Below are 21,258 nucleotides of genomic sequence, written 5' to 3'. Positions count from 1 at the left end.
AGACAGTGACAGGGTTATTTAACAATTAACTTTATACAATTTATTGTTTAAGGACTATTCTCCCCCAAAATCAAATCCCCATGAGGTACATATCGGACTTCCCATCCTTCCGCATTACCCACCAGGTACACCCAGGTCCTTGAGCAAAAGCGATCCCGCGGACGGGCTTGCCTTTGCCCGAGGCAGGACTAACCCAAACCGTCTTCCCTAACATGTTCCGCAAGTGCACTACAGGGACTTTATCCCCTTCTACGGGGCGCTGAGGTTTTGACTGGGCAGGACCAGCCCGGTTGGTGGACCCTCTGGTGTTAACCAACCAGGTGGCCTTTGCCTAATGAGTATCCCAATTTTTGAAATTCCCACCCACTACTGCTCTCAAAGTGGTTTTTAGCAGCCCATTGTATCGTTCGATCTTTCCAGAGGCTGGTGCATGGTAAGGGATGTGATACACCCACTCGATACCATGTTCTTTGGCCCAGGTGTCTATGAGGCTGTTAAGAAAGAGAGTCCCGTTGTCCGACTCAATTCTTTCGGGAGTGCCATGTCGCCACAGGACTTGTTTTTCAAGGCCCAGGATGGTATTCCGGGCGGTGGCATGGGGCACAGGGTAGGTTTCCAGCCATCCGGTGGTGGCCTCCACCATTGTGAGCACATAGCGCTTGCCTTGGCGGGTTTGTGGCAGTGTGATGTACTCAATCTGCCAAGCCTCCCCGTATTCATATTTTAGCCATCGTCCTCCAGACCACTGAGGCTTTACCCACTTGGCTTGCTTCATTGCAGCGCATGTTTCACATTCATGGATAACCTGTGCGATGGTGTCCATGGTCAAGTCCACCCCTCGGTCACGAGCCTATCTGTATGTCGCTTCTCTTCCTTGGTGGCCCGAGGTGTCATGGACCCACCGAGCTATGAATACTTTACCCTTATGTTGCCAGTCCAGATCCACCTGAGCCACTTCAATCTTGGCAGCCTGATCCACCTGGTGGTTGTTTTGATGTTCTTCAGTGGCCCGACTCTTAGGGACATGGGCGTCCACGTGACGCACTTTCACAACCAACTGTTCTAGCCGGGCAGCAATATCTTGCCACAATGGGGCAGCCCAGATGGGTTTGCCTCTGTGCTGCCAGTTGTTCTTCTTCCATTGCTGCAGCCACCCCCACAAGGCATTGGCCACCATCTAGGAGTCGGTGTCAAGATAGAGCACTGGCCACTTCTCTCGACTGGCAATGTCTAAAGCCAGCTGGATGGCTTTCACCTCTGCAAACTGGCTCGACTCAACTTCTCCTTCCGCAGTTTCTGCAACTTGTCGTGTAGGGCTCCATACAGCAGCCTTCCACCTCCGCTGCTTTCCTACAATGCAACAGGACCCATCTGTGAACAGGGCATACTGCTTCTCATTTTCTGGCAGCTTATTATACAGTGGGGCTTCTTCAGCATGCTGAAGCCTCCTCCTCTGGCGATACTCCGAAGTCTTTGCCTTCTGGCCAGTCCATGATTACCTCCAGAATTCCTGGGCGACTGGGGTGTCCCATTCGGTCCCACTGTGTGATCAGCATGACCCACTTACTCCACGTAGCATCGGTGGCATGATGAGTGGAGGGGACCCTTTCTTTGAATATCCAGCCCAGCACCGGCAGTCAGGGTGCTAAGAGGAGCTGTGCTTCAGTGCCCACCACTTCTGAAGCAGCTCGAACGCCTTCATATGCTGCCAGAATCTCCTTTTCAGTGGAGTATAGCGGGCCTCCCATCCTTTGTATCCCCGGCTCCAAAACCCCAGGGGTCGACCTCGAGTCTCCCCTGGTGCTTTCTGCCAGAGACTCCAGGTTGGGCCATTCTCCCCGGCTGCGGTGTAGAGCACGTTTTTAACATCTTGCCCTGACCGGACTGGACCAAGGGCTGCGGCAGGAACTATCTCCCGTTTAATCTGTTCAAATGCCTGTCGTTGCTCAGGGCCCCATTCAAAATCATACTTCTTCCGGGTCACTTGATACAAAGGGCTTACAATCTGGCTGTAATTTGGGATGTGCATCCTCCAAAAACCCACAACACCTAAGAAGGCCTGTGCTTCCTTTTTGCTGGTTGGTGGAGACATAGCTGCTATTTTGTTGATGACATCCATTGGGATTTGACGGCGCCCATCCTGCCATTTTATCCCCAAAAACTGGATCTCTTGCACAGGTCCCTTGACTTTACTTCGCTTAATGGCGAAACCGGCTTTCAGAAGGATCTGAACTATTTTCTCCCCTTTCTCAAAAACTTCCTCCGCTGTGTCACCCCATACAATGATGTCATCGATGTACTGCAGATGTTCTGGAGCTTCACCCTTTTCCAGTGCAGTCTGGATTAGTCCATGGCAAAGGGCGGGACTGTGTTTCCACCCCTGGGGCAGTCGATTCCAGGTGTACTGGACGCCCCTCCAGGTGAAAGCAAACTGTGGCCTGCACTCTGCTGCCAAAGGGATGGAGAAGAATGCATTAGAGATGTCAATTGTAGCATACCACTTGGCTGCCTTTGACTCCAGCTGATACTGAAGTTCTAGCATGTTAGGCATGGCAGCACTCAGCGGTGGTGTGACTTCATTCAGGCCACGTTAGTCTATTGTCAGTCTCCACCCTCCAGTAGACTTTCTCACTGACCATATGGGACTATTAAAGGGTGAGCGAGTTTTGGTGATCACTCCTTGACTCTCCAGCTGGCGGATCAGCTGATGAATGGGGAGAAGGGAGTCTTGGTTAGTGCGATATTGTCGCCGGTGCACCACTGTTGTTGCGATTGGCACCTGTTGTTCTTCAACCCTCAGCAACCCCACAACGGAAGGATTATCCGAGACACCAGGCAAAATGGACAGCTGTTTAATTTCTTCCGTCTCCAAGGCAGCTATGCCAAAAGCCCACCAATACCCCTTTGGGTCCTTGAAATACCCTCTCCTAAGATAGGAGTCTATACCAAGGATGCAGGGAGCCTCGGGGCCAGTTACAATGGGGTGCTTCTGCCACTCCTGCCCAGTGAGGCTCACTTCAGCCTCCAATACACTCAGCTCTTGGGACCCCCCTGTCACTCCCGAAATGCAAATGGACTCTGACCCTTGGAAATCTGATGGCATTAAAGTACACTGTGCACCAGCGTCCACTAGAGCTTTATACTCTTGTGGATCTGACGTGCCAGGCCACCGAATCCACACCGTCCAATAAACCCGACTGTCCCTTTCCTCCACCTGGCTGGAGGCAGGGCCCCTCTAATCCTGGTCAGAGAAGTTGCTGCTCACTTGCTGTAAGAATGACTTGGAGGTCCCTTCCAGAGGATCGGAATCAAGATCACACTGTCTACCTGGTCTGGAGAGCTGGCTGCTGGAAACTGGAGTGGCATTTTTCCTAACAGAATCCCCTTTGGTCATTGTTTTACCTCGCAGCTCATGCACTCGTGCCTCTAGACTTGAGGTAGGTTTTCCATCCCACTTCCTCATGTCCTCTCCGTGGTCATGCAGGTAAAACCACAGGGTGCCCTGTGGTGTGTAGCCTCTGTATCCTCTCTCCTGAGCAGAGCAACGCTTGCCCCTAATAGCTGAGACATTGGCCCGTACAGGTGGGGAGTAGGACCTATTCTCTTTTATTTGCCGCACCTCCCGGGGCAGTTTCTCCACAGCTGAGACAAGGGAGGAAGAGAGACTTTCCTCATATTGCCGCAGTCGGACAGCCACCTCATCCACTGTTGGTGCCTCCTTGCCTTTCCAGTCTACTACTGCCAGTGAGTTGGCATATGAGGATGGTGCGCTCCGCACAAACTTCCTCCACATAGATGCTGTGCACTGGACTTCATCTGGGTCTGTGGGTACTTGCTCATCGTCTGTGTCATAGTAAACCAGCTCCCGCATAGCTAATTCCCTCAAGTACTGAATACCCCTTTCCATATTGGTCCACTTGCCAGGATAGCATACAGAATCGTCACTGAAGGGGTACCTCTCCCTCACGCCTGACAGAAGTCTCCTCCAGAGGCTGAGGACTTGTTCCTTCTTCCCAATGGCCTTGTCAATGCCCCCATCCCTGGCCAGGTATCCCAGCTGCTTGGCTTCCTTGCCCTCTAATTCCCAGCTGCTGGCCCCGTTATCCCCACACCGCAGCAGCCAGGTGACAATGTGCTCGCCTGGTTGGTGGCTGAAATCTTTCTGCATGTCTTGCAGCTGGCTCAGGGACAGGGACCGGGTGATGATCTCTGTCTCTATCTCCCGCGATGACCCTGGCTCGTTGTCATCCCTCCCGGAGCGATCTGCTTTCTTTGCATCTTTCTTTAGTTTTACAGGGGCGACTGCTACCTGCACAGGCTGGTCATTGGGCTCAGTCACGATGCCTGCAGCTGGAGCTGGGGCTGGAGCAGCTGCCGTGCCCGCTGGGGAAATCGAGGCAGACCCTGCAGCTGTGGCAGCGGCAGCGGTGGTGCTGGTCGGGGGGGCTGTGACTGCCTGCTGGGCTGGAGGGGCTGCAGGGCCGGCTGGGGGGGCAGCGCCAGTCGCAGTGCCTGCCGCTTGGTTTCCCCCCTTTTCCCGTTTAAGGCACTGAACAGTGTTGAACATGGCTTGGTAGGCATGGGCCAGCCCCGGGGCAGGTCTCTGCAGGATGTTCTTAACTACTTGTTTAACCCTAAACAAGACCCAAAACCCCTTCAGGAGGCATAACAATAGGAGCGAGCTGCCCTGAGCATCCCACAGGTACTCGAAATTCTTAGAAGTTGTTAGGACCAGCCTGAAGGAGAGAGGGGGTTGAAAGATTGGGGGAAGGTATCCCCTTCGGTTTTCCCCACAGATTGGGTTTTATTATTAACAAATTCTAAGACATAGGATCCAAGGTACGGAAATGACCGTAGTGCCGCAAGCAAATACAAGCCTAACTACATGCACAGTGATGTTACCATGTCATAGGTTGATATCGTACCGTACAGCAGAATCATCATCCTGATCTTTTTCCCCGCGATGATGAACAGCACGGCAGTGAATACATACTGCAGATAAGGATTCAAATACCACAGCTGCCTGATCAAAGTCAGCAACATTTTTTACTGGCGACTATTTGACTAACACAATAAATGCGTATAACAGAATTTAACAAAATCTAAGAAAACTTTTTTAATACCCGCTGCTCAGCCCTGCCGTTATCCCCGCCTTACGCTTGGGCGCCAAATTTAATGTTATGGTTTGGCTTCAGCCGGCAACAAAAGCGCCACGCAGCCGCCCCTCCTTCCGCCGGGGTGCGGAGGAGAATGGAAAGAAAACAGGCAGAAAACTGGTGGGTCGGGATAAGGGCAGTGTAACAGAACAACAAACAAAGGGAACAGGAACAACAACTATACAGATAAGGAGAAAACACAACACAAACCGCACAACCCACAGAGCCGCTCTCCCGAACCGCCGCCGCTGCGCGCTCCCGAGCCGCGAGTGAGTTCCCGCCGCCCAGCTCCCCCCCACCGGAACCCAGCATGACGGCACATGGTATGGAATACCCTGCTCTGTTTGGTCAGGTGGGGTCAGCCTGCCCGGCTGTGTCCCTTCCTGGAGTCCAGTGAAAATTAACCCTGTCCTGGCTGAACCCAGGACAACACAGTTATTTTTTTCTCACCACCGTACGGCCAATTGCGCAGCCAGTCCCTGAGCAATGATGTCAGATTTCGCCGAGTTCATGGATTTCGCTGACCTCTCAAAAAAATATTTTAAAAATGTTCTCTACACTGCAGCCGGAGACAATGGTCCTACCTGGAGACTCTGGCAGTAAGCACCAGGTGAGACTCAGGGTCGACCCTTAGGGTTTTGGAGACAAGAATATAAAGGCTCTGAGGCCAACTATACTCCAACTGAAAAAGAAATATTAGCCGCATAAGAAGGAGTTTGAGCTGCTTCAGAGGTAATTGGTACTGAAGCACAGCTTCTCCTAGCACCCTGACTGCCAGTATTTAGCTGGATGTTCAAGGGAAATGTTTCTGCTATTCACGATGCAATCGATGCTACCTGGAGTAAGTGGATTGCATTAATCACACAGTGGGCTCCAACAGGTAACTCCAATCGCCCAGGAATCTTAGAAGCAATCATGGAGTGGCCAGAAGGTAAAGATTTTACAGCGTCACCAGAAGAAGAGGAGGTGATGCATGCTGAAGAAGCCCCACCATATAATGAACTAGTGGAGAATGAAAAGCAGTATGCCCTGTTCACTGACGGATTCTGCCGTCTTGTAGGGAAACATCAAAATTGTAAAGATGATGTATGGAGTCCTACACAATAAATCAGAGGCAGATGAGGAACAAGGTGAATCAAGTCAGTTTGCAGAGCCATACAGCTGGCATTAAACGTCGCTGAACGGGAAAAGTGGCCAGTACTTTATACTGACTCATGGATGGTGGCAAACGCCCTGTAGGGGTGGTTAAAACACTGGAAGCGGAGTAACTGGCAGCACAGAGGGAAAGCCCATTTGGGCTGCCTCATTGTGGCAAGATATTGCTGCCTGGCTAGAGAACTTGCCTGTGAAAGTGTGTCATGTGGATGCCCATGTCCCTAAGAGTCGGGCCACTGAAGAACACCAAAAGAATCAGCAGGTGGATCGGGCTGCTAAGATTAAAGTGGCTGAGGTGGATTTGGACTGGCAACACAAAGGTGAACTGTTTCTAGCTTGGTGGGCCCATGATGCTTCAGGTCATCAAGGAAGAGCTGCATCATACAGATGGGCTCGCAACCGAGGGGTGGATTTATCCATGGACATTATTGCACAGGTTATCCACAATTGTGAAATATGCATTGCAAACAAGCAAGCCAGATGGTTAAAGCCTTTGAGGTATGGGGGGCGGAAGCTGAAATATAAATATGGGGAGGCCTGGCAGATTGACTATTTCACACTCCCTCAAACCCGCCAGGGCAAATGCTACATGCTTACAATGGTAGATGCAACCACCGGATGGCTGGAACATCTGGGCCAAAGAGCATTGAGGGGGTTTATCACTTTCCCTATCACGCACCAGCCTCTGGGAAGTTTGAACAATACAATGGATTGTTAAAAACTACCCCTAAAGGAATGGGAGGTGGAACATTTGAAAACTGGGATAAACATTTGGCACAAGCCACCTGGCTAGTTAACACCAGGGGATCAATCAATCGAGCTGGCCCTGCTCAGTCAGACCTTTTACATACAGTACAAAGGGATGAAGTCCCTGTGGTGCATGAAAGGAACACGTTGGGGGAAACTGTCTGGGTTATTCCTGCTTTGGGCAAAGACAAACCCATTTGTGGGACTGTTTTTGCTCAAGGGCCTGGATGTACTTGGTGGGTGATGCTACAGGATGATGAAGTTCGATGTGTACCTCAAGGAGATCTAATTCTTGGTGAGAATATTCAGTTTAGAACAGTATGTTGTTAATTGCTACATAATACTAATGTTGTCCGAAAAGCGGATTCTTTACATGGTGTGCAATAGGCCAATCCTCACACACTCAGGAGAGATATTGTTTTATTCGGGCCTGGGTACTCGGTGGATTTTTCACAAATCAGGCACACTGAATGCCGGCTTCTTCATTCCATTTATTCATTGGATTCATGCATATTCTATCTATCTAATACATATTCATTCTGATCTACATGAGTTGTGTAACGATGGGCTGTCATTCTTCTTGGCTCCTTTTCAGACCCTTCTGTGCATGTCTTCCTCCTTTTGGGGGTTTCTGGTGGTCCTCGGTGGTCTTCCCGGATGAAGTACCCTAACTCCTTTTATCCATATATGGTCACATGTCACCTAAGGACAACTTAAGGCTACTTTCTTCTGCCAACTTTCTTTTGTTCCTTGCAGAAGGAGAATTTGTCTTTGATTAAAAGGATAGCATAGATGGCCAAGATATTCTGTCTCTAAGCTTAGGTTAAGCGCTAACATAATTCTGGTCATGCACTACTTGATCAAAGGAACGCTACTTAAACACAAACAATACCCCTACTTTCCAAGGGAAGAACTTGTTCTATTACACTAACAGCATTCAGTAAGTATAATAATGAATATGAAAAGCAAGCAATACACCATATAATTTTTACTGGCCGCCTGATGACCAATTGTGCAGTCAGTGCCCTAGCAGCAATTGCAGTTTTCGTGGAACTCGCAGATTTCGCGGAGCTCGCGGCTTTCACCGAACTCACCAAACTCACAAAAAAAGTTTGAACTCATGAAAAAGGTCGAAGTCACAGAAAAGATTGAACTCCTGGGAAAGGATCCAACTCCTGGAAAAAAGTATTCCTGCCCCACGGCCAACCTCCATTTATAAATTGAGCATGACATCCATGGTATAGAATATTTCCATTGGCCAGCTTGGGCTAGGTGCTTGGTTGTGCTCACTCCCAGCTCCTGCACACCTGCTCATTAGCCAGACACAGGAAACTGAAAAAAGTCCTTGATTTCTTAGCAACAACTAAAACCATCAGCGTACTATCAACATTCTTGTCACTACTAAATCCAAAACACAGCAGCTACTGGGAGGAAAATTAACTCTGTCCCAGTTGAAATCAGGACAACTGGGAAAGGGGGGAGAAATTATGATGAAAGACTCATGGGTAGAGATAAGGACAGGGAGATCACTCAGCAATTCACAGAATCATAGAATCATAGAATGGTTTGGGTTGGAAGGGACCTCATAGATCATCTAGTTCCAACCCCCCTGTCATGGGGACACCTTCCACTAGACCAGGTTGCTCAAAGCCCCATCCTATTACCGTCATGGGCAAAACAGACTCGGCTTGGGGAAATTAATTTAATTTATTGCCAGTCAAAAACAGAGGATGATAATGAGAAATATTTTTGTCACGTGACCATACACTCTTCTGTGTTTAACTGGTGCCCAGCACAATGGGATTCTGATTTGACTGGTGCCTTTGGGCATACTGTTACGCAAATAAGTTGTATTTATACTTAAAAGGAAAGAAAAATCCTGACTAGGAAAGATCAAAGTTGTGCCATGGTGGTCCTACCTATCACCAAGAAAATTAATTACAATTTCCATTAAATAATCTTATTTCAAAATATGTCAGAAATAGGGAAGTCTACTAACTGGAAAATCCTCAGATTTGATGTCATACATATTTTGTTGGCTTGTTTTCTCAAAGTCTGAGCAAAATCACCTCAGCTGTTCATACATTAGTCAAATATCGAAAGCAACCCAACTCCCTCATATGTGCAAATTAAGAGTTTTGCATTCAGTATTGGATTTTCCCAACATTTAGAGTAATTCAGAAATTGACCAGAAGTGCTCTAACATAGACAAAACTAAAAGTTTCCAACTCAGGTTCATGTAAATACCTCCTCCAGGACTTTATCATGCACACTACTGACTTCAGTGAGACTGGGATCAGGTTGTGGGAAATAAGATCACTATTTGAAATATAGATATTTTCACACACATACATATATTGGTATTTTCTCTTCTGTTTCAAGACATCTAAGCAGAGGTCTAAATGGATGCCCACATCAAGAAACCTTTTAAGTTAAAGTTTCTAAAACTTAAATTGTGCTGCCTTTGACTGGGATTGAGTTAATTTTCTTCATAGCAGCTGGTGTGGGGCCATGTTTTGGATTTGTGCTGAAAACAGTGTTAAGAATCCAGGGATGTTTTAGTTATTGCTGACAGTGCTCAGACAGCATCAAGGCCTTTTCTGCTTCTCACACTGCCCCACCAGCAAGTAGGCTGGGGGTGCACAAGAAGTTGGGAGGGGACACAGTCAAGACAGCTGACACAAACTGACCAAAGTCATATTCCATACCATATGACAACATGCTCAGAAATAAAAATATCCTTCAGATTCACTCCCCCATCACAGTGGGAGGGGAGTGAGTGAGCAGCTATGTAGTGCTTAGTTGCCAGCTGGGGTTAAACCAAGACACAAATAAATACTAACTAGATATCTAGTTTTAAAACATAATGAATTGCTTCTCTGTCAAGGCTTTTTTGCTTTGGATTATTACTCAAAGTTACGGTTGCTGAACTTGTTTGGCAGCACTGAGCAATCTGTAATAGTCAGTATTATAGAATCATAGAATGGTTTGTATTAGAAGGGACCTTTAAAGATCATCTAGTTCCAACCCCCTTGTCACGGGCGGGGACATCTATCACTAGACCAGGTTGCTCAAAGCCCTGTTCGACTTCACCTTGAACACTTCCAGTGAGGGAGCATCCACAACTTCTCTGGGAAACCTGTTCCAGTTGTTCACCAACCTCAACGTAAAAAATTGCTTCCTTATATCTAGTCTAAATTTAACATCTTTTAGTTTAAAACCATTACCCCTTGTCCTATTGCAACAGGCCCTGCTAAAAAGTTTACCCCATCTTTCTTATAATCCCCTTTTAAGTACTGAAAGGCTGCAATAAGGACTCCCTGGAGCCTTCTCTTCCCCAGGCTGAACAGCCCCAACTCTCTCAGCCTTTCCTCACAGGAGAGGTGTTTCAGCCCTCAGACCATTTTTTTGGCCCTCCTCTGGACCCGCTCCAACAGGTCCATGTCTTTCCTGTGGTGAAGGCTCCAGAGCTGGACACAGTACTCCAGGTGGGGTCTCACTAGAGCAGAGGGGCAGAATCACCTCCCCCGACCTCCTGGCCGTGCTTCTTTTGATGCAGCCCAAGATTCAATTGACACCTCAGGCCATCAAGGAACAGATGCGACATACAGATGGGCTCGTGACCGAGGGGTGGACTTGACCATGGACACCATCGCACAGGTTATCCATGAATGTGAAACATGCGCTGCAATCAAGCAAGCCAAGCGGGTAAAGCCTCAGTGGTATGGAGGACGATGGCTAAAATATAAATACGGGGAGGCTTGGCAGATTGACTACATCACACTGCCACAAACCCGCCAAGGCAAGCGCTATGTGCTCACAATGGTGGAGGCCACCACTGGATGGCTGGAAACCTACCCTGTGCCCCATGCCACCGCCCGGAATACCATCCTGGGCCTTGAAAAACAAGTCCTGTGGTGACATGGCACTCCTGAAAGAATTGAGAGTTGGACAACGGGACTCATTTTCATAACAGCCTCATAGACACCTGGGCCAAAGAACATGGTATCGAGTGGGTGTATCACATCCCCTACCATGCACCAGCCTCTGGAAAGATCGAACAGTACAATGGGCTGCTAAAAACCACTTTGAGAGCAATGGGGGGGGGACACTTTCAAAAATTGGGATACTCATTTAGCAAAGGCCACCTATTTGGTTAACACCAGAGGGTCCACCAACCGGGCTGGTCCTGCCCAATTAAAAAATTCCACATCCTGTAGAAGGGGATAAAGTCCCTGTAGTGCACATGCAGAACATCTTAGGGAAGACAGTTTGGGTTAGTCCTGCCTTGGGCAAAGGCAAGCCCGTCCACGGGATTGCTTTTGCTCAAGGACCTGGGTGTACCTGGTGGGTAATGCGGAAGGATGGGGAAGTCCGATGTGTGCCTCACGGGGATTTGATTTTGGGTGAGAATAGTCAATAAATAACTTGTATAAAGTTAATTGTTAAATAACCCTGTCACTGTGTGTCATCAGTACTCTAGTTGTTATATGTGATATCAGTAGTATTACAGTCAGAATCACTCAGACTAATGGAGGATGGACTTTGATGAAACCTAGCAGAGCACAGCGATGATGGGACTGGACCTGGTTTTCAACAACCAGCACCCAGCAACTTCAGCAAGATCAACATCTTCAACCTGCAGACTGTGGGCACGGGTCGCACCAGATACATCAGCCGTGAGCTCCGGATGCAGCATGCATCTCCCACTCAACCACACATCACCTCTCCTGCCCTGAAAGGTGGTTACAAGAGATGGAGCCCATAGTCATGGATTAAATGAACTCAACGGACACTTTAGAATGATGATCCATAAACTAAGGGAATGATATCTGTTTGTGTGTATTAAAGACAGGAGAAGTGGTGGTGATCAACTGGAAAATAGGGGACCTGGGCATGGCATAGATGGTATAGAATAAGAGGTGGATAATGTCCTGGGTTCAACTAGGACAGGGTTCATTTTCACCAGAAGCCAGGAGGGGACCCAGCCAGGTGGGCTGACCCCACCTGGCCAAACGGAACAGGGTATTCGATACCATGTGTCGTCATGCTGGGTTCTGGTGGGGGTAGCTGGCCATGGGGAAGGCAGTCGCAGCTCGGGAGGGTGCGGGGCACTGGGCGGTGAGCGTTGCTCTGTGCGTTTTGCTGTTTGTTTTGTGTATTCTCCTTATCTGTATTGTTGTTGTTACTGTTCGGTTTGATTGCTGTTCTGTTAAACTGCCCTTATCTCGACCCATGAGTTTTTTGCTTTTTTCTTTTCATTCTCCTCCCCACCCTTGTGGGCAGAGGGGCGATAGAGCGACTGCGGGGCCCTTTGTCTCCGGCCACAGCCAAACTGCAACACATGGATACTTGAAACTGTCAAAAGCTGTTACGACCAACCTGAAGGAGAAAGGAGGGGTAAAAGAGGGGAGGAAAGCATCCCCTCCGGTTTTCCCCACAGAGTGGGTTGAATCATTAATAAATTCCGAGAGATAGCACCTGAGGTATGGAAATGACTGCAGTGCCGCATGCAAATACAAGCCTAATTTCATGCCCAGTGATGTTATCATATCATAAGTCAATACTATACAGTACAGCAAAATCATAATCCTGACCCTTTTCCCAGAGGTAATGAACAGCACCGCAATGAACACGTACAGCAGGTAAGGGTTTACACACCACAGCCATGTGACCAAAGACAGCAATATTTTGACCGACGACTGTTTAACTAATACAATAAATGCGTATAACAAATTATAACAAATTCTAAGAAAGTTGTTTTAGCACACACTGTTCAGCCCTGCCATTATCCCCGCCCTACATTGGGTGACAATTAATTGTTATAGTTTTGGCCTTTGGCTGGCAACAAAGGGCCATGAGGTCGCTCTATAGCCCCTCCCCCTACTGGGGTGGGGAGGAGAATGGAAAGAAAAAGTCAAAAACTCGTGGGATGTGTGGTCATGGCCTTGCTGGACTTGTTAATGACATGATCAGACTCAGGTGCCAAGATCCGAGGAGTTAGCAAAGGGAGCAATTGACTTATGCTTATCTTATCAGACAGAAGAAACGGGGGATAGCCCACCATTGTAAATCAAGTAATCTCTGGGACCTGACATGATGGAGGTCACGCAGCCAGAGGTTGCTTAAACATTTGGCCCCCCTGTGCACATACCAAGATGCCTGCTCCTAGGCATGTCAAACTGCTGAGTCCCGCTTGTGATGACACAATATGCCATGCCAAGAGCCAATCGATGTAGAGGAAGGGGACAAAAGCAGATTGCTGCAATAAACAGAAGAGAAAAATGCTGAAGTAAACAGGACTTGTGGATGTGCTGAAGGAACCAAATACATGACAAGGAGTTAAAAAACAGTGATTGTGGACTGTCAGCCAGCGCATGGACAGCGCGTGATCAGCAACCTTATTGACCGACCTGGCATGTGGTATGGCTACGGACTGGACAGAAGTAGAATAGAGAACCTCGTGCAAGTAGCTGCCTTATCGGGATAGAAAGTTGCCAGGGAACTAACGTCCTGGTAAAGATGTATAAAGCACTGCTTGCAAAATAAACTTGGTCTCACTTGCACCACAAGCTGAGTCCATGCTGTCGTATGCCACAAACCGACGCAATAATTGACTTAGTGCCACCTCACCAAAAGATTTTCCAAACATAAAAACTGGCACATGAAAACTCTCTTTGGGAGGAGGAGCCAAGCAAGAACCTTACCTGACGGACGGGTTGATGGGCCTGAACCTCTCTTCCCCCCCCAAGAAGGGACGCCTTTTTGGTAAGAGTCGGGCCTCTGACTTTGTCAGACATATCCCCGGGAACATGTTGTTAACTAAAGTGCTAATCCATTACCTTTGAGCTCAACTTTTGTAGACAGTGCATTTACCAATGGCAATCCCGAATCTGTGATACCTGTCACTTGAATAAATTACCTATTGTTTCAACTTCGTGAAACTGTTTCAGTGAAAGTCCTTGGAAGGGCTCTGACAGGCAAGTTGAATCTGATAATTGGCTACACACTTAACTCTTTAGACATAAACCATTGAACAAGTCTGGGACTAGGAGTAGATCCAGCCACACCTAGAGTCCTCTCTGAGAGAGAGTTCTAGAACACAGGGGGGTCTGCTCTGAACCTCATGACTCAATGGGAGAGCTTTCCTTTTGCCACTTATCAGACTCCTTTACCCTTTTTTAATGTGACAGACCAATAATACTTCCAGGGAAGACCTGGAACACAGCAAGAGTGATGACATGTCTCTGGGGGCCAGGGTCAAGGGCATGGAGGCCCAGGTGGGCCGGTGAAGGAGAAGGTCTTGAAGAGTGGATGGATCCTGTGGATTAACACCTGTTTGTGCAGCTGGTATAGTCAACAGGGATTTGGCTTTTACAACTGTGGGAGCTTCTTTGAGGATCAAGGACTGCTGGGGAAAGATGGGATCCACCTGAGAAAGTGGGGCAAGAGCATCTTTGCCAACAGTCTGGACAACCTGGTGAGAAGAACTTTAAATTATGAATGATGGTGTCGCGTTAATTTGGCAGAAAATAAACCCCCTTGCGTTCTAACTCTCTTCACCGGAGTGAGAGGCTAGGTGCGGCTAGGTTTAAATTCTGAGTGATATCCAATTTGCCACTATCAGTCCAGTCGCGTTTAATATGTATATTAAACTACCACGATTCTGGATACACTAATAGCAGTCTGCACCTTCAGTCCAGTCGTGCTCATGAACTAGCACGGCCGCATTTGGTCACGTTCAGTGAGAAACTGTGACAACTGGCTACTGAAACAGTGCAGTTTTATTTGTGCAACAGGTATATAGGTTTTCTGAATTGCCGGTGATAGTGACTGTCTGCAAGAAAGCACGTGCAAATATAAAATGCATGAAAAGGTTATAAATAATACAGCCTGGCTATAAACGTTAGGGAGTAACTATTCCCAAGAAAAGCGCTTAGTTTAAGTCTCACCCAAGGCGTCCCAAGGGGGGTAGAAGCAAGGCTCAGCCCGTCGGCCAATCCCAGCTGTCGGAGGCAGTCTGAGGTGGAGTTTCCCTTGACTTGCTCATGGTGTTCTCTTCTTTTCCTCCGAAAATCTACGGTGTTATCTTCTTCTCCGAAAATCCCCTATTTCCCTGGCTATTTTTATATCCTTTCTGTCTTTAAGGTGGAGTGTGACTGTAGTCATACATACCTTTTATCGTGATTGGTGTAAAATTCTCTCGCTTCACGTTTAAAGGTATAGTTTACAAAAAATCGAGAGCGCAGACTTGAAGAGGGGTGGTCGCACCTCGGAGGCGGGTAGCCTTCGGGATGGAGGTGTGCCTTGATATTAAAATGATATTAAAACAAGCAAAGTTCACGAGAGGATAGCACTTTGGCAAGGTTTCGAAAACCTGTTGGCTCAGGGGGACAGATGAGCTGCTTATCAGTTCTAGAGGACCATTTCTTCCCACTTTATCAGCACGAAGCATGGCCACGGAGTCTTCACTCCGCTCCATCCTCTATGGTATGTTGCAGGGAGTTTCTGTGTTAGTGGATCCCTCACATGCCTGCTGCAGCTGTGTCCCATCCTCAGAGATCTTTTTGATTTCATGCTTTTCCTCAATGGGTGAACACTGCTACGTTTTTCATATAAACCTTAATTTTCAGATGTAAAACCTTAATTTTACTAATAATTCCACAGATGGGGCGAGTGGGTGATGACCCACTGCCAAGTGAGGAAGTAGTGGACCAGGTTGGCAAGCAAAGGATGCAGCATGATGGGTACAAGAAAATAAAACAGGGCAGAAAGGGGCTCACCTCAAGTGTAGGTACTGATGCCATGAAAAGCCGGAATTGAAGACTCAATAGTCGGAAAACTATTAAGCAGATATTCTTTATTATGACGCTGGGCACACGGGGGATTTCCCCTCCAAATGTGCGCACCAAACACCCTGTCATTTCAGGTTAAATACAATCACAATATACGTATTCATTATATTTCCGAGAAATGCTTAGCATATTCATGACTCTTCCAAGAACTAATTAGCATATGTTCATGTCTTTCACACGTCTGTTAGCATCCTCGAGTGGTCTTTGGGGTTTTGAAGATGAAGGCTTATACTCCTCATCACAGTGTCTGCTGGTTGACCTTTGTTTCTGCGCAATCTCAGTTCTAAGATCACATATACCGTGTCCTTCCAGGTTGTTTTGCTCTGGTCTTGTTGCCCTCTTTGTGCCTCCTTATCTCTGTAGCTTGGTGCATCTGCCCTCCCAAGGCTGAGCTGTCCAAATAACATTATTTAGGAGCCTTTCTATCTTAGAGCTTTCCTGTCTTATCAAAACAGCAAGGATCTACTTTAGTTTAATTACAATCACCCTAGTAAGTGGAAATTTAACATTTATGGGTATCAGTGCACTGGGTCTGGTTGGGATGGAGTTAATTTTCTTCATAGCAGCCCATATGGTGCTGTGTTTTGCACTGGTGACCAAAACAGTGTTGATATAATACACTAATGTTTTAGCTGTTGCTGAGCAGTGCTTGCATAGCATCAAGGACTTCTCTGTTTCTCAGTCTGCCCACCCCAGGGAGTTGGCTAGAGGTGGGCAAGAGGTTGGGAGGGGACACAGCTGGGACAGCTGACCTGAACAGACCAAAGAGGTATGTTACGCTCAGCAATAAAACACAGGGGGGGATTTTTTCCAAGGTAGATGCTGCTCAGACACTGGATGGGAATTGGGTGGTGACTGATTCCTTTTGTATCACTTGTTTTTTTTTTTCCTGCTGGCATTGGCTCTATCGGACATGGGGGAAGCTTCCAGCAGAAGCTTCCCAGAGTCCTGAGAGAATTGGCTGATGTCGTTGCCAAGCCACTCTCCATGATATTTGAAAAGTCATGGCAGTCAGTCAAAGTCCCCAGTGACTGGAAAAGGGTTAACATCATACCCATTTTAAAAAAGGGTAGGAAGGAGGACCCTGGGAACTGCCAACCTGTCAGCCTCACCTCCATACCCAGTAAGATCATGGAACAGATCCTCCTAGAAGCTATGCTAAGGCACACGGAGGACAGGGAGGTGATTCGAGACAGCCAGCATGGCTTCAGCAAGGGCAAATCATGCCTCACTGAATCTAGTGGCCTTCTATGATGGAGTGACTGCATCGGTGGACTTGGGAAGAGCCATGGATGTCATCTACCTGGACTTGTGTAGTGTCTTTGACACAGTTCTCCCCCAACATTCTTACCTCTAAACTGGAGAGATAGGGGTTTGATGGATGGACTGTTAGATGGATAAGGAATTGGCTGGATGGCCACATCCAAAGAGTTACAGTCAACGGCTCAATGTCCAAGTGGAAACCAGTAACGAGTGGTGTCCCTCAAGGGTCTGTACTGGGACGAATACTATTTAATATCTTCATCAACGACATAGGGGGATTAAGTACACCCACAGCAAGTTCGCCGACGGCACCAAGTTGAGTGATGCTGTTGATTTGCTAGAGGGAAGGGGTGCCATCCAGAGGGACCTTGACAGGCTTGAGGAGTGGGCCTATGTGAACCTCATGAAGTTCAACAAGGCCAAGCGCAGGGTCCTGCACATGGGTTGAGGCAATCCCCAATATCAGTGCAGACTGGGGGATGAACGGATTGAGAGCAGCCATGCCGAGAAGGACTTGGGGGTTCTGGTGGATTAAAAATTGGACATGAGCCAGCAATGTGCGCTTGCAGCCCAGAAAGCCAATCGCATCCTGGGCTGCATCAAGAGAAGCGTGGCCAGCAGGTCGAGGGAGGTGATTCTGCCCCTCTACTCTGCTCTCGTGAGGCACCACCCCACTGCATCCAGCTTTGGGGTACCCAGAACAGGAAAGACATGGACCTGTTGGAGCGGGTCCAGAGGAGGGCCACGAAAATGGTCAGAGGGATGGAACACCTCTCCTACTTAAACTTAAGGGGGCTTCTAAGAAAGATGGAGAGAGACTTTTTACCAGGGCCTGTAGTGACAGGACAAGGGGCAGTTATTAGAAACTGAAATAGGGTAGATTTAGATTGGACATCAGGAAGAAATTCTTTACAATGAGGGTGGTGAGACACTGGAACAGGTTGCCCAGAGAAGATGTGGATTCCCCCTCGCTGGAAGTGTTCAAGGTCAGGTTGGACGGGGCTTTGAGCAACCTGATCTAGTGAAAGATGTCCCTGCCCATGGCAGGGGGGTTGGACTAGATGATCTTTGAAGGTCCCTTACAACACAAACCATTCTATGATTCTGTGAAGCTCCATCACAAATACTGTGGTTAATCAAGCAGGTTAGTAACTGGTTAGTACAGAAAAAATACCTGGTTAGGTACTTTTAGTCCTTAAAGACCTGACAGCTTTTCTCAAGTGCTTTGCCCTTCAGAGCTGCCACCCATGGGATCCTGTGGAGTCCTGGCTGGACGAGAGGGGACATAGTTTGGTGCGTTGAGCAACCCAGGTTCCAATCCGGAAGTGAGCCTTGGGAGCGGCTGACACGGAACCCTGCTGGGAAGGCAGAGCGACGAGCTCGGGACACTGGAGCAGGGGGAACATCACTGTTTCCTGCCACACTGTCACTTCCTTCCTGCCACGCTGTTGTTTCCCGCCACAGCACTGTTTTCACTTCGAGATGCAGCTCTGCACCAATCACAACGAGTTGCAGTAGTTTTGCCTATATATGGGTTGGGGTTTTAACCATTCAGATGCTGTAATAGTTTTGCTATATAAACCTTGTTTTGCTGACTAATAAAGGTTGAACGATCATACTCATATTGGGGTCACATCGTTACAACGGATCCGTAACCCACGCCTACATTTGGTAGCAGCGGATGGACGGTTTCCCTGCAGGAGTGCCTCGGTCTGCGGTGAGCAGCTAGAGAGGGGGCGTGGGAGTAACGGCTGGGAGGGTCCTGCCTGGGTGCGGACGCACAGGGCAGGCACGGACGGCCGACTCCCAGGAATTTTCGAGCCACACTGGGGCTGCCTGGTGCAGCTAAATTTGAACGTGGAGGCCGGGGTCGCAAGCACGGAGATAGGGGCTGCGGCAACGTTGCTAGTCGGTATTCTCTCTAAGAGAGGAATAGACGCAACGGCAAAGCAACTCATGAAGTTGATTAAACTGGGGCAACGATGGGGTCACTTTGCGGATACCCCAGTACTGTTTTCCGTCTCGGAATGGCAACAGTTAGGAGAGACGAGGTGGGAAAGGACAATAACGGGGGAGGACAAGGAGGAAAAGGAGATAAAAGCCGTCCGCGAGCTCTGGCGAACAGTATTACACACCTTAAAAGCCATGAAAGCTGAACGAGAGGTGGCGTGTGCTGCAGCTCAGATGCTAGCTCCGGAGCCCGGGAAAGATCACGCGCCTAAGCCTGGGACATTGGCACGGGTTTTCGGGCTATCTGCCGTTAGAGGGATGACTGGGATCACTTGTAACACAATTGCCGAGATTCGAGCGAGTGCAGAGTGCGGTTCCGGTCTGGGCGCAGAGGGGGGTGGCCCACCGGAAGTTGCTGCCAGAGACATCAACTCGAAATGCGAGCCGGACGCGGTAGTACGACTGCCCCCGGGGAATGGGGAGGAGTCGGGCGCGGAACTGCGACTGTCTTTCGGAAGAGGGGAGGAGCGGCTGCCTTTCAGAAGAGGGGAGGAGCTGCTAGTACCACCCCCAGAGGGGGAGGGAGAAGGGGCGCGGCTTACAACATCGGCCCCTCCTCTGTGGCTAGTACCACCCCCAGAGGGGGAGGGAGAAGGGGCGTGGCTTACGACATCGGCCCCTCCTGTGGCACGGCCTGTAACATGGGCCCCTCCTCTCTATCCACCCCTGCCACATTCCAGCGAGGCGTCTCCACTCCCGATGCCCTCTGATGGCGGCCAGAACGAATTGCAAAAAAAAACCAAAAAAAAAAACCCCAAAAAACCGTGCGATCTGTTGCAGTCAGTTTTGCAGCATCTTCAAGACAAGAGCTCGCAGTTCCAGCATATGTCAATCGTTACCAACCCCCCCCCCACCGGGAAAATGAGGCTTCCTCTCCGAGATGTTTAGCTGGGCCTCTGGCATGGATCACACCTACCCGCTGGAGCGGTGTTACAAGAGATGCCATCCTAGATGGACAGTGGAACGTTGCCACCATTATCTGAGGTACACAAGCCTTAGCCTGTCCTGTGGTACAGGTTAATGGATGACAATCGTAAGTACGGGTGTTTGGCCGGAGGAGTGGCCACTAGGTTACCACCTGAAGAAAGCCGTGAGCAGGGGCTGGGTCCAACAGACCCTGAGCAGGAATCAGGTCTGTTTTCCCCGCCCCCCCCGGCTCGCTGGAGAATGGGACAGTCACTGAGAAAAGGAGCGAAGGCTCCATTAAAGAATTTTTTACAGTGAAGTTTGAAAGAACAAAGTCTTGCAGTTTAAAATCCCTGAGGAAATCATTACTTGGAAATCAGTGTATACAGCTTTAAATGCTCTAAAACTTACAGAGACTATCTTACAAGCAGCTGCTATACCTCTGTCCTTATCTCAAAAGCAAGGACAGAGCAGCAGTCTGTTGAAATTTAACCCTACATACGACGAAATTCCTACCGAACATGAGAAATGCGGGAAGTAAATCTGCCAGAACCTGACGATCCTTTGAATCCAGAGAAATGGGAAGTGGGGTGTAAAACTCCAGCATCCCGAAAGTGCACGACAGGGTCTCTCAACAGCAATTGGCGTACCTGACCTGAGATCAAAACGAGGTGAATTCCAACATAAAACTGCACAGTCCCTCAGACGCTGTACAGCTGCCGCGCCAGCAGTCACCGCATCGAACGGGTCAGCAAACCTTACACCTGGTGGGGCACATGGCTTCCCCCGGGCAACCGGCGGCACGGTTCCCTACCACCTCCCCCCCCCCCCCCTTTTTTTTTTTTTCTCTTCCCCCCCCCCCCCCTTCCCTCGATCCCAGCGCGCCGGCCCGTTCCGGCCAGCCCAGAAGCGGCGCGGTGAGAACCATCTTTCTGACATTCAAGGACTTGGTTACAAAAAGATGTATACAATTACTGCAGTAGAATTCCTTGTGAACAAACAGCTGGACTTTATTATCTTTCCAAGGTTCAGATGGTCTACCTAGATGATGTTATTCACTCTGCTGAAAGGTGAAAATATTGACTTTACAGCTGAAGATTTGTCCCCTCTATTTACTTTGTCAAAAAGGACTCAGATTTATTATTTTCCCGAAGATCAATGACAAA

At 48.6% G+C, this 21,258-nt stretch overlaps 1 protein-coding gene across 2 annotated transcripts in view; it reads right to left on the bottom strand.

The window, feature by feature from the left end:
- LOC142365705 (hsp90 co-chaperone Cdc37-like 1) overlaps positions 1 to 21,258 on the bottom strand; it is a 63,550-nt gene that overhangs the window by 3,977 nt on the left and 38,315 nt on the right. The window contains exon 8 of one of the 2 annotated variants that reach the window (XM_075446770.1): positions 15,686 to 16,305. The exons of the other annotated variant lie outside the window; for it this stretch is intronic. Coding sequence (XP_075302885.1) covers positions 16,265 to 16,305 — 41 coding nt within the window. The 3' untranslated portion in view covers positions 15,686 to 16,264. Of the gene's footprint in view, positions 1 to 15,685; positions 16,306 to 21,258 lie in introns of those variants that run through there. 2 annotated transcript variants of the gene reach the window in all.

Source organism: Opisthocomus hoazin, chromosome W (genome assembly GCF_030867145.1).
Source record: "Opisthocomus hoazin isolate bOpiHoa1 chromosome W, bOpiHoa1.hap1, whole genome shotgun sequence".
NCBI classification, from domain to species: Eukaryota; Metazoa; Chordata; class Aves; order Opisthocomiformes; family Opisthocomidae; genus Opisthocomus; species Opisthocomus hoazin.
Note: the sequence above shows the minus strand (reverse complement) of the source record. Positions and strands in the feature narration are given on the sequence as shown.